Consider the following 12,705-nt stretch of genomic DNA (forward strand, 5'->3'; position numbering starts at 1 on the left):
ATTACAATTTTGAAATAAATGAACAAAATGTATATCGAGTAAAAATAAAAAAATTCACATTTATAGAATTTAAAAATCTGTATATGCATTTTTTGTTTTTTATTATCTTTTTAATTCCCAAGTAGCACACTTGGCTTTGTGACATTTATAAGATATCAGTTTTTTTTTTTGACATATCGATAAGGCACCAAAATGTTGACAAAACGATCAAAAATTTATATCACCGAAAAAATATCTGCTTAAAAGACATGACACAAGTGACAATAAAAATTAAATTACAAATAAGTCATCTGAACGACTTTTTAATTGACATAAGACAGGAAAAACAACACAAATTTTCTCTGTCTCCGGAACCAAAATTTGAATGTTTTATTTATACCAAAAAGGTGACTTGGAGACAAAAAAAAATTTGTCTTTTCTTTTCAAAAGATCTTAAAGTTGTCTCTGTGCTAATAGGGTACTTGGGTTCATACTCATTTTTATTGCGCCCAAGCGGCACAAAAAAAAATTGTTGACTGTATGTTAAATTTAAAACGACAATTTGTTATCATGAATTTGTTTGCCAATTGTTAACTTAAATTCAACAAAAACTCAACAATTTTTTCTTGTGCCGTTTGGGCGGTTCAAAAAAACCGCCATTGGCGCGCGTATCTATTTAATTTAAAATGTCTATTTTTCAAATTTATAAAAATAAATTATTTATTATATTGAATATTCGTTTAACTGCTTCAAAAAAATTTCACACCCAATTAAATTTTAACTTCATTTTTGAAATTTTTTTCAGGGTTCAAAAAACCCGCCATTACGCGCGCGTATCTTTTTAATTTAAAATGAATATTTCTTAAATTTATAAAAACAAATCATTTGTTATTTTAAATATCTATTTAATTAACTAATTACTTAAAAAAAATTTACACCTAACTAAATAATATTATTTTACGTTGAACTTTTTTTCAGGATTCAAAAAACCCGCCATTACGCGCGCGTATTTATTTAATTTAAAATGTATATTTTAAAAATTTACAAAAACAAATTATTTGTTATTTTAAAAATCAATTTATCATTAAAATTTTTTTTTTATTTATTTTTTTGCATTCAAAAATATATATAGATATATTTGTCATGTATAAATAAAATAAAAACAAATTGAAATTATTTAAATAAATTAATTATAAAAAATAACTGTATATAATTATTTGAGTATTGAAAGCGGGGTAATTAAAAAAATGTAATAATTAAACAGCAGTTTTAATTGCTGATGATTATTATTTATAAGTTTAGGTTATAAATATATTGTCTTAGTTGAAAACATATGCCACGTATTTGTGTTGGCTAGGCAGCCATATCATCTACCAAATGCTTTTGCGGAGAGCCTGTAGCCACGTCATATTTGAGTGCCTTGTATCGGTTTCGTTTATCACTACTGGCTTTAATTATACATCACTGTTATTTTATTAATTCTATAATTATTTATAATAATAACAATTAACAAACGAGATGAATATATTTCGTTTACTCGGTGATTTGTCCCATTTACTAGCTATTATTATTTTGCTCCTGAAGATATGGAACACAAGAAGTTGTGCCGGTATGTTATTTTATTTCAGTATTTAATATATGAATCATATACATATATATACAATGCAATCTATTTTCATCAAAAATTTTTTTATGTATAACCATAAAAGTTATAAAATATATCTTATATATTTATAATGACAAACTTTATTGTTGTTATACTGTCAAATAATTTGTTATGTCATGATGATAGTAAATAAAAAAATTTAATGACATCTTATTTTTTTTTCAGGTATAAGTGGAAAATCACAAATACTTTTTGCCATTGTTTACACCTCCAGGTATCTTGATTTAGTTACAACATATATATCAGCGTATAATACTTTTATGAAAGTGATATTTATTGCTGCATCATATGCTACGATCTTCCTTATGTATGGCAAATTCAAGGCAACATATGACCATAATCACGATTCATTCAGGTTCATTTTTTTATTTTAATATTTACCGTATATATATAGAGTGGCTACAAATCCGGAATTATCAGTGAATTTAATGCTACTGGGAAATGTCAGGAAAGTTCGAAAAGTATCCGGGAATTTGCGACAGTTACGAATTTTTGAATTTTTCAATAAGACACTAGTCATAAAAGCTAAGGAATACTTGAAAAATTTCAAATTTTTAAGTTATTTTCCCCATGATCCTGAAGTTAGCAGAGAATAAAAAATTTTCGTATTTTTTCGAAAAATTAAATTTAAAGAAACAAAATAAACTAAAAATATACACACGAAGAAAATTTAAAAAACTATAAGTGCAATTCTTAAAAAATGTTGTTTTTTTTAATTTGTCATTTTCATAGAAATCCAAAAATTATTAGTCGTTGGTTAACTTCAGTATCATATTTTATGATCTTGAAGTTAGCAGACAATTAGTAATTTTCTGATTTTTTTTCACCAAATCGGTTTCATAAAAATGAAAACTAAAAATATGCATATGTAGAAAATATAAAAGACTACACGTGCAATTTTTTTAACGTAGTGTCTAAAGATACTAGGAATAGCCTATCGTGTGGCACGTTATCATGCCGCACGCTTATCCCTTATTCTATCCCACCTATTTCTGTACACTTATCCACGTCGTTTTTTTAAATGTTTTTTTTTTTATAATTTATCGTTTTTTTTTAAATTCAAAAATTGTTAGACGTCGGTTAAGTTCAGTATCATTTCATATTTTCCAAAGGCTGTAAGTCGAAGGAAAACGGTCGTACAACAAAAATAAAAAAGTCAAATTGTAGCTTCAAGTGTCTAGTTTTCTAGTCTGGTCTTTACATTTTTTTATTGTGCGCGGGCTGGAGTATTCCTAAGAAAACCATCGAAAAAAAAATTTGCAAAATTTTTGCTCGTCTTAAAAACGGTCTGCGGGCCTCAATAATTTTTTTCGATGATTATCATTAATTTTTTATTACTCCGGAACCGGGCATAATAAAAAAATTTAAAGACCAGATCAGAAAACTAAACACTTGAAGCTACAATTTGTCTTTTTTGTTTTAGTCGTACGACCATACCTTCGAGTTACAATCTGGGGTAAATCACTTAAAAATTTGAAATTTTTTTAAATCCCTTAAATTTTGTGACTGCATTTTGAATTTATTTTAATCATAAAATTTCTTATTAAATATTTAAACTTACATATTTTTAACATCGAATGATCAAAAGTAGGCCATATTAATTTATTTTATTGACTTTTTTTTGGTTTCTCTTATGATTTAATCATCAAATTTGATTATCGTCAATGAAAATATAATAAAACTTTGAATATCTTAAAGATACGAATAAAATTTCTGAATCAGGGAAAATTGTGAAAAACTTTACTAGAAAAACCGGGAAATAGGGAATTTTAAAATCATTTCTTTGTGGCCACCTGTATATCATAATATATATTAATAAACTAATTACTTTAATTGTTTATAATTACAGAATTGAATTTTTGCTTTTACCAACGTTGATTCTCGCAGTGTTTATAAATCATGAATTTTCACCCTTAGAAATTCTTTGGACATTCAGTATTTATTTGGAATCCGTTGCTATTTTGCCGCAACTATTTTTGGTATCGAAAACTGGTGAGGCTGAAAGTATTACCAGTCATTATCTATTCGCATTGGGTTCATATCGTGGTCTCTATATATTCAATTGGGTTTATCGTTACTACGCTGAAAGTCACTATGATCTCATTGCAATTATTGCTGGTGTCGTTCAAACTGTACTGTACTGTGACTTTTTTTATCTTTACATTACCAAAGTACTCAAAGGAAAAAAATTACAGTTACCTGCTTAGCCATTCAGTGAGTGAATTCGATCTTATATATAGAAATACAAAAAGTTTAAATATAAACAACAACAAAAAGTAATAATAATAATAATGATAATAATATCAATAATAATTAACATTGATAGTAAGTCAGTGTGTTTGGTAAATCACGATAATAATAAAACAATCGGGTAAGCCAAGTTAAATTAAGCTAAATATTTAAATAGAAGAGGATAAAACCCGTTAATCAAAGATGCTTGAGCGAGCGCACAAAATATTATTTAATAATAAGTTTATTACAAAATAAAAAAATTAATTGGTTTCATATTTGAACGAAATTATTTCTCATGTCATTTAAATTACTTGTAAAAAAATTTACAGACTTGAGAAATATATAAAATAAAATGAAAAAATAAATCATTTGTTATTTTTTCATTTACTTTTGTAATATTTCTCGCTCATTTTAATTTTTTCATATACATTTTTATAACTTACTTCTACTCCTCTTCATTTTTAAAATTAAATTTATAAATACAACTTTATTTTATTTTTTTTTATTGTAAATAACGAGGCTACAATAATTTTACGATTAAAATTAATAAATATAAATCAATTGTAATAATTCGCTTGAATCGTAAATGCCTCTAGAGGGTTAATAAACCATATATATGAATGTAAACTTAATTATTAATTAATTAATATACACGAGAATTGTAAACGAACACATAAATTAATATTTATGTGAGCTCGTATTATTATTAAGTTGTTATAATAGAATTTTTATTAATTAAATAATGACTACTTATAATAATAATTATAATAAAAAAAAACTCTATAAACAAAATATTTATTACCACGTTTTTATTAACTCGCTTTCATGTCTGTTGGGGTGGAATTTTGTAATTGACTTTAAAGTAACTTCTGATGAGCTAGAGACTTGAAATTTTGAGCATAGCTCAGAATTAGATGACAATGCAAAAAAATGAAAAAAAAAGAAGAAAGATTGCGGGCAATGTACGACTTAAATTTCGGCCCGGGACAGTGCAACATTGACTCGCTTTCGTATTCGTTTGTTTGTCTGCTCGGTACAAATTTTTATAATTAATTCAAAACTGACTTCTGGGTGAGTTTTATTTTTGAATGCAGCTCACAAGTAGATGACAGATAAACAAACAGAATACATCGATTTTTTTATTAGTTTCCAACAGATTATTGAATAATTGAGCGTATAAATAAAAAAACTATATATGACATGTATGTATAACATACAATTATATTTAAACATTAAAAATATTCTGCTTCTATAGAAAATAATTTGTCGTGCTTAAAAATGTACGTATACTGGCTGTTTATAAGGTTCAAATGTTATTTATTATTAAGTTAATAATATTTTTTTATTTAATTTTATATATTACAGTTGTAAAATTTTTTATCAAGTCTTTAAAATCGATTGCGATATTTCACATACAAAATACTAAAAAGCAGAAAATAGTTATTGAAATAAAAAAAAAATTTTTAATGTACCAGGTTTTTAAAACGGACTAAATATATAAAATAATTTCTCTGAGCCTCGTGAAGATTTAAAACCACATACAGAATCCGAACTTCTTACAGATAGTCTAGAAAATTTGTGATTGTGAATTTTTGAAAGCTATGAAAATACTTGTAAGACTTGAAACGAAAAACGTGCGGCGCATGCAACAGATAATTGATGCAGTAATAGTTCAACTAACAATTTTATCGCACTGCAAATGATATGAACCGACGTGTAAGTTTTCTCAGTGATAAGTCGTCTCTACACTTCTTACAGTTATGTATTGCATGCACCCACGTTTTTCGCTTGAAATCTTACAAGTATTTTCATAGCTATTAAAAATTCACAATCATAAATTTTCAAGACTATCTGTAAAAAGTTTGGAATTTGTATGTGGTTTTAAATCTTCATGAGGCCCAGAGAAATTATTTTATACTTTCTAGTCCGTTTTAAAAACTTGGTATATTAGAAATCTTTTTTTATTTCAATAATTATTTTACATTAACTACAACGAGATAGAACATATTTAGGTAAATCTGTAATATGAACAGACTCAGCTAATGTTGTTAATTGATTCCACACTTTAATTATACCATTTTCCAGACTTTTATCATCAACAGTAACAACTAAAGGCACTTGAAAACTTTCAATACCTTTTAAACTTGTCGAAACTATTGTTTCAACACCTTTTGACTTTAACAAATTATTTAAATACAACATAAATCGTCTTTTTTTCTCAGACAATAAGTCTGATGATTCATCGGACCTTGACGGTATATGAAAACCGACTTTGTAAGGCGATAATTTAGGATTAAGTTTCAACTGACATTCTTCTGATAATAAATTGTATGCATCACAGATAAGTGCTAGAGAACCCCAGTCTAAAGATGCTTTATGCTCAATTATATGAACATCCGGATTCATTTCAATCTAAGAAAAAAAATTTTAATGTAACAATATTTTAAATTCAAAAGGGTGGCCACAAAGCGGGAATTTCGGGAATTATCAGGGAATTCATTGCAACTGGGAAATATCATGAAAATGTCAGGGAATTTCGAAAAGTATCCGGGAATTTAATTGCAACAGTTTCAAAATTTTTTAATTTTCAACGGATTGTTACTCGAAGGTATGGTCACACAACAAAAACAAAAAAGACAAATTGTAACTTCAAGTGTCTAGTTTTCTGATCTGATCTTGAAATTCTTTACTATGCACGGTCCCGGAGTAATCCTAAGAAAACCATCGAAAAAAAAATTTTCAAAATTTTCGCTCGTTTTAAAAACAGTCTCTGGGCTTCAATAAATTTTTTTCGATAATTATGATTGATTTTTTATTACTCCGGAACCGGGGATAATAAAAAAATTTAAAGACCAGATCAGAAAACTAGACACTTAAAGCTACAATTTGTCTTTTTTGTTTTTGTTGTATGACCATACCTTCGAGTTACAGCCTGGAGAAAATCACTTAAAAATTTGAAATTTTTTCAATATCCTTTAATTTTTGTGACTGTGTATTTTAAATTTATTTTAATCATAAAATTTCTTGTTAAATATTTAAACTTACATATTTTTAGCATCGAATAATCAAAAGTAGGCCATATTAATTTATGTTATTGACTTTTTTTTGTTTCTCTTATGATTTAATCATCACATTTAATTATTGATAATGAAAATATAATAAAATTTTGAATATCTTAATGATTCGAATAAAATTTCTGAATCAGGGAAAAATGTGAAACCTTTACTAGAAAAACCGGGAAATAGGGAATTTTGAAATCATTTCTTTGTGGCCATCCTGTTTAATACTCGTGAATGTTTTTTACTCAACATTTGTTTACCTGATTATTAAATTTTTTTACGTCCTTCTGATGTGAAATCGTTTCGATGACAATGGGTCCAAATGAAAAATCAACGACTATCTCAGTACTATCCTTATTTTTATTTATTTTTTTCGAATCTGTAAATTTAAACCTCGACGGTTCCCGAGAAAATTTTCGCCACCATACTTTGCGTTCACGCTGCGTTTTATGATACAATTCTTTGCCTTCATTTGTGTCTGTAATGATCGTTACTGTACCAGTTCTATGTGTATTTAATTTCGGATATGCGTTTATAATTTCGCTGTTCCATGAATTTTTTGATTCCTCAATCGTAGCAACACCTAAAGGTTTTTCTTCAATGCCCAGAGTCTTTAAATTTTCAAGTGTTTCGCAAATTTTATCAGGTGACGTTAAAAAAACGTTGTAAGGCGGCATTATGATGCTGCTACGAAACCAAAAATTTTCCAAATTACGACGTAATAATTTACCTTGAGGTCCAAACACGAATCCTTTATCAAGACTCAGAAAATTACTTCCTAAATTTTTTAAAATTTTGTCTACTGTCATTGTTCTAGTGGAATATTTCCTGGTGGTGCTACAAAATATTCTTCCTCAGTGACAACTGCGTTTTTTAATATTTTTTTACGGTAATTACCGTCAGTTACTTCGTCGTTTCTTAATCTTAGATTTTTATTTTCCAAAACACTGTACATTGGTTTGACAGAATCATCAATTTTTAATAATTTCAGTTGCTCAGCAAATTTAATTGCCGACTCGAGTCTTTTTATTCCAGCTTCGTTACCAAAATCTACTAATGACAACCGTTCTAATTTGACAATTGTTTCTTTACTTATTTTTATTTCTTGTTCATTTAAATTATTTTTTTCCAAAACTGATGTATTTTGTTGTCTTGAATAAATTTTAAGAGGAGTTGATTTTATAAATAACTTACGGATTAGGCAAAGTCTTGTTAATTTGAACAAATCCATTGAAACCAGTGGATAAAATTATTTTTTTAATCCATATATTTAAATTGTGATGATAAAAAAATCATTACTTGATAGATTTTAATAATTAAATGAAAGCTTTGTCAACAAAAGATATTTTTTAAATAAATTCGAACTTTGTAAATTTAACCTGTAAATATTTAAGAAAAATTCTACTAGGTGTCGGTAACAAGCAATGAGGGAGTTTGAAATAGAGATTAAATTTAAAGAAGTCATGAAAAATTTACAACGAAGCCCTATATCAAAAAAATCCATGTGGGATTGCATGGGAATCCATAGGAATCCATACTTATGATAATTTTAATCAGTAATGTTCACAAAAGATTATAAGAACACTTTTTTTCCTAGATGATGATTCTGCAGCTTATATAATTTTATTTTGCTATTAATATCTACGGTGCAGTATCCCTTGTAAAAAAAATTCGTTCCAAAAAGATTCCAAAAAAGTTCCGCATGTGGAACTTCTAAACATGAGACAGATTAGAACTTCGAATGAAACTTTTTTGGAACGTTAGTAATTTTGATGGTAAAAAAAAAGTTTTTATGAGCAAATTTAGAGTCAAAAAAGGACGTTCTTGGAACTTTTTTGAAATTGTTTATAGACGTTTTTTTTAGTTCTACAAAAAATTCAAAAGTAGTGATTTTTGAACGATTTTGGCATGTTTCTGGAACGTCTTTATTCTACAAAAGATGCAACAGAAGTGATTTTAGAAAGTTTTTGGAACGCCTTTTTTAGTCCATAAAAAAGTCAAAAGTGGTGATTCTGGAACTTTTTTGGAATGTCCATATAAAATTCAAAAAAATTTCCAAGAACGTCCTTTTTTGACTCTAAATTCGCTCATAGAAACTTTTTTTTCTACCATCAAAATTACGAACGTTCCAAAAAAGTTCCATTCGAAGTTCTAATCTGTCTCATGTTTAGAAATTCCATATGCGGAACTTTTTTGGAATCTTTTTGGAACGAATTTTTTTTACGTGGGATCCTCTGAAGAATTCAGAGTGGAAGTTCCTGTATCGAAGTTTCGACCGGGTTGATTTTATTCCAATAAATTAATATTAAAAAGTGTTTGATTCGTCATTAATAAAAATAATTTAATTATATGGGGCATTCCACGCCAAATCGGACGGTTTGAAAAATTTTAATTTTTAATTTCCTCAATTTTTTTTTATTTTTTTGTACCCATCAAAAGACTCTTTTTTCGAGAAGTTGAGATTTTTTTGAAATTCGGTTCAAAAGATATCGAATTTAAAAAAAAAAAACGCTTTTTTAGGGTTATTTGCTGATAACTTCTTAGGGAATGGTTCAATTCGAAATACTCACTGAATAAAAAAAAAATCGTTTTTCCATGTACTTTTCGAAAAAAAAATACGAAAAATTATTTCAAGTGTTTTAATACGTGTTTTTTGATTTTTAAAATTTTAATTGCATTTTTTAAAGTGAGTGCATATTTTGATTTTCTTCAAAATTTTTTACAGTAAACTACTACTCAAACCACAACTTTTTAGGCCGGTCTGGTTGTGGGTTCTCAATGGCTACTATTTTTTTTCGATTTTTGAAAATTAAAAAAAATTTTTTTTTCTCTATTTTATCAAATTTTATCACTGGTTTCTCTCTTTCAACGTATTTTGAAAAACTTTACGTTTATTTATTATTATAAGAAGCATAAGGAATTGTTAATAATTAAAAAACTTTTATCTAAATAAAGAAAATATTTATTGCAGGAAGTTGTATTGAAAAATAATCATTAGTCTTTTTGAATTGTTAAAAATTTTCTATGCTTGTTATAATCATAAATAAACGTTAAGTTTTTGAAAATATGTTGAAATATAGAGAAACCAGTGATAAAATTTGATAAAATAGAGAAAAAATTTTTTTTATAATTTTCAAAAATCGAAAAAAATTGTAGCCATTGAGAACCCACGACCAGACCGGCCTAAAAAGTTGTGGTTTGAGTAGTAGTTTACTGTAAAAAATTTGGAAGAAAATCAAAATATGCACTCACTTTAAAAAATGCAATTTAAATTATAAAAATCAAAAAACACGTATTAAAACACTTGAAATAATTTTTTTGTATTTTTTTTCGAAAAGTACATTCGATAAACGATTTTTTTTTAATTCAGTGAGTATTTTGATTTGAACCATTTCCTAAGAAGTTATTAGCAAAAAACCGTAAAAAAGTGGTTTTTTTCAAAATTCGATATCTTTTGAACCGGTTACTCTAAGAATCTCAACATCTCGGAAAAAGAGGCTTTCGATGGGTACAAAAAAATAAAAAAAATTGAGGAAATCAAAAATTTCTTTTACATTTTATTCATTTTAAAATTTAGTACAAACGAGTTGCATAAGAGTAGGGGAAGTCGGTAGGGAGATATCGATAGTTCATTATTTTCTATCGACTATCGATGTTTCGACTTCAAAAAACATCGATGTTTACTTAAAAAAATATCGATACTCGAAATATCTCTATCCCTGGCGCATGCGCCCGTTCTAATATTATGGCGGTGGGGGAAGAAACTGGTGGGAAAAAAATCTCAAGCTTTCCTTGGGACATAGTCCATTTTTGTAAAATTAGATATATACACGTGTTTCACCCTCGTGAGATATTGAATTGTTTTTTAATACTTAACCTATAATCAGTACGTGATAACAAATAATAACTTGAGTCTTGAGCTAACCTCTAAACGTTGAAATTGTTTGTGAGCATATTTGTCAAGTCAAATTTAGATATTTAATAAAAAAAAATGCCAAAAGTACGAAGAAGTAAAAAATCACCACCAGAAGGATGGGAACTCATCGAACCAACTTTAGAAGAGTTAGAATTAAAAATGCGTGAAGGTATTTATTATTTTTTACTAGATTTATTATAGAACTCTAACTATTGCATTTGTCCTCATGGTGGAATTTTCAAAGAATTTTGTCATAACCTAACATCACTCGTCGAGTAGATTCCAAAAATACTATTAGTTAAACATTTATATGTATGTATACATGGGATATAACCCGGCTTGTGGACACGATAGTGCATACAATTCCAAACAAATTTGAATTAAACTTAACATACTTTTTTTTCGGTCCAAATCTAAGTCAAGTTCGAAGATGAGCCAAATCGGTCGGTTAGTTCAAAAGTTGAGGGTGTTTAAAGATTATCAAATTTAAAAAAAAAAATAACTTTGTCAATTTCTCTCCAAATAAGTTTTGAATGAAAAGCGATGGTTCATTTCCGATAAACGTATATGAAAGCTCATGAAATCAGCTTTAATTTTTGTTATTTAACTGACCATTTCGACAATTGTTTCAAACAGATTAATTGAAAAAAGAAGAAAACATTTTTTTACGGCTTCAACTCTCAATATCTTTTGAATGATACGTTGCAGCTACTTGATCTTGTAGCTAATGGAAAAAGCTTCAAATTAAATTACTATGAGTTTTTTTGAATGAAACTTAGCACACATCGTTCAAGTCAAGACTTAAATTTTAATAATTTATCTAAAGTATTATGATTCAAACTGTATATAATGAATTTGTAATGGTGCTTATTATTATTCAAACTTTTAGCGGTTAAATAATGAATATATTACGAGAAATCTACTTCCATTTCTGCTGCCGAATGGCCTTTTTTTTTTTTTTTTTACAACTTTACTAATATTTATTCATTTATAAAATTCTAGCTGAATCAGAATCCCACGAAGGGAAAAGAATACACGAGTCATTGTGGTCGATTTTCAAACTTCATCATCAAAAGTCACTGTATATCAATGACCTCTATTATAGGAGAAAAGCAATCAGCAAAGGTAAGCATGGTCTAATAGAATTACTGTTATATGTTTTTAATAAGAAATCGATTTTAAATTTATTAATTTTTAATTTTTCAGAATTATTCGACTATTGTTTAAATGAAAAAATTGCTGATAAAAACCTTATATCGAAATGGAAAAAACCGGGCTATGAAAAACTATGCTGTCTAAGATGCATCCAAACAAGGGATACCAATCATGGTACCAATTGTATTTGCCGAGTACCTAAAGGAAAATTAGAAGAAGGGAGGATAGTTGAATGCATACACTGTGGATGTCGAGGTTGCTCAGGATAAATTAGACAAAATGTTTTATATTTTTTTATTAAAACTTAATTAAGTATGTATAATGAGGAAAAAATTTTCTATCAATATTTTTAATTTAAATTCATCAGATTTAAAAAATGATATATTTATTATGTAGCAATGATAGTTAAATGTGATTTGATATTAAGCAGTATTTATTTAACTATGTCAACTTTGGTAGCAAATAATTTTAAAAAAAAATTTAGTATTGAAAGTAAATGTTTTTTTTTTTTTTTTTGGACTTATAATAATTGAAAAATCCGAGGGCCCATATTTTAGTAAATTATATCATTGTAAATATATAAAATAAATATAACAAAATAAGTACAACAAAAATTGGCCGATTATTTTGAATTGAAATATTTTTATAGTGATAAATAATCATTCTTATAACAAAAACTATTTACTTAACAGGTGGAC

The 12,705-nt window shown here is 27.1% G+C and overlaps 4 protein-coding genes across 4 annotated transcripts; 2 read left to right on the forward strand and 2 right to left on the reverse strand.

The window, feature by feature from the left end:
• The first annotated feature begins 1,332 nt into the window (after positions 1 to 1,332).
• On the forward strand, positions 1,333 to 6,094 carry LOC130665050 (ER lumen protein-retaining receptor). The gene is made up of 3 exons (XM_057465302.1): positions 1,333 to 1,588; positions 1,811 to 2,000; positions 3,495 to 6,094. Exons 1-3 carry the CDS (start codon positions 1,498 to 1,500, stop codon positions 3,850 to 3,852), a joined length of 639 nt encoding a protein of 212 aa, XP_057321285.1. The 5' UTR covers positions 1,333 to 1,497; the 3' UTR covers positions 3,853 to 6,094.
• LOC130665049 (DNA polymerase subunit gamma-2, mitochondrial) lies at positions 4,368 to 7,745 on the reverse strand. The gene is made up of 2 exons (XM_057465301.1): positions 7,197 to 7,745; positions 4,368 to 6,289 (listed from the first exon to the last, which is right to left on the reverse strand). The coding sequence occupies exons 1-2, from the start codon at positions 7,743 to 7,745 to the stop codon at positions 5,861 to 5,863; spliced, it is 978 nt and encodes a 325-aa protein (XP_057321284.1). The 3' UTR covers positions 4,368 to 5,860.
• Positions 7,742 to 8,318, reverse strand: LOC130665051 (glutamyl-tRNA(Gln) amidotransferase subunit C, mitochondrial). Its single transcript, XM_057465303.1, has one exon. The coding sequence runs from the start codon at positions 8,165 to 8,167 to the stop codon at positions 7,742 to 7,744; it is 426 nt and encodes a 141-aa protein (XP_057321286.1). The 5' UTR covers positions 8,168 to 8,318.
• Positions 8,319 to 10,714: 2,396 nt separating this feature from the next.
• On the forward strand, positions 10,715 to 12,550 carry LOC130664515 (protein BUD31 homolog). Its single transcript, XM_057464459.1, has 3 exons — positions 10,715 to 11,021; positions 11,855 to 11,977; positions 12,059 to 12,550. The coding sequence occupies exons 1-3, from the start codon at positions 10,928 to 10,930 to the stop codon at positions 12,274 to 12,276; spliced, it is 435 nt and encodes a 144-aa protein (XP_057320442.1). The 5' UTR covers positions 10,715 to 10,927; the 3' UTR covers positions 12,277 to 12,550.
• The last annotated feature ends 155 nt before the right edge of the window (positions 12,551 to 12,705 follow it).

Source organism: Microplitis mediator, chromosome 3 (assembly GCF_029852145.1).
Source record: "Microplitis mediator isolate UGA2020A chromosome 3, iyMicMedi2.1, whole genome shotgun sequence".
Taxonomy (NCBI): Eukaryota; Metazoa; Arthropoda; class Insecta; order Hymenoptera; family Braconidae; genus Microplitis; species Microplitis mediator.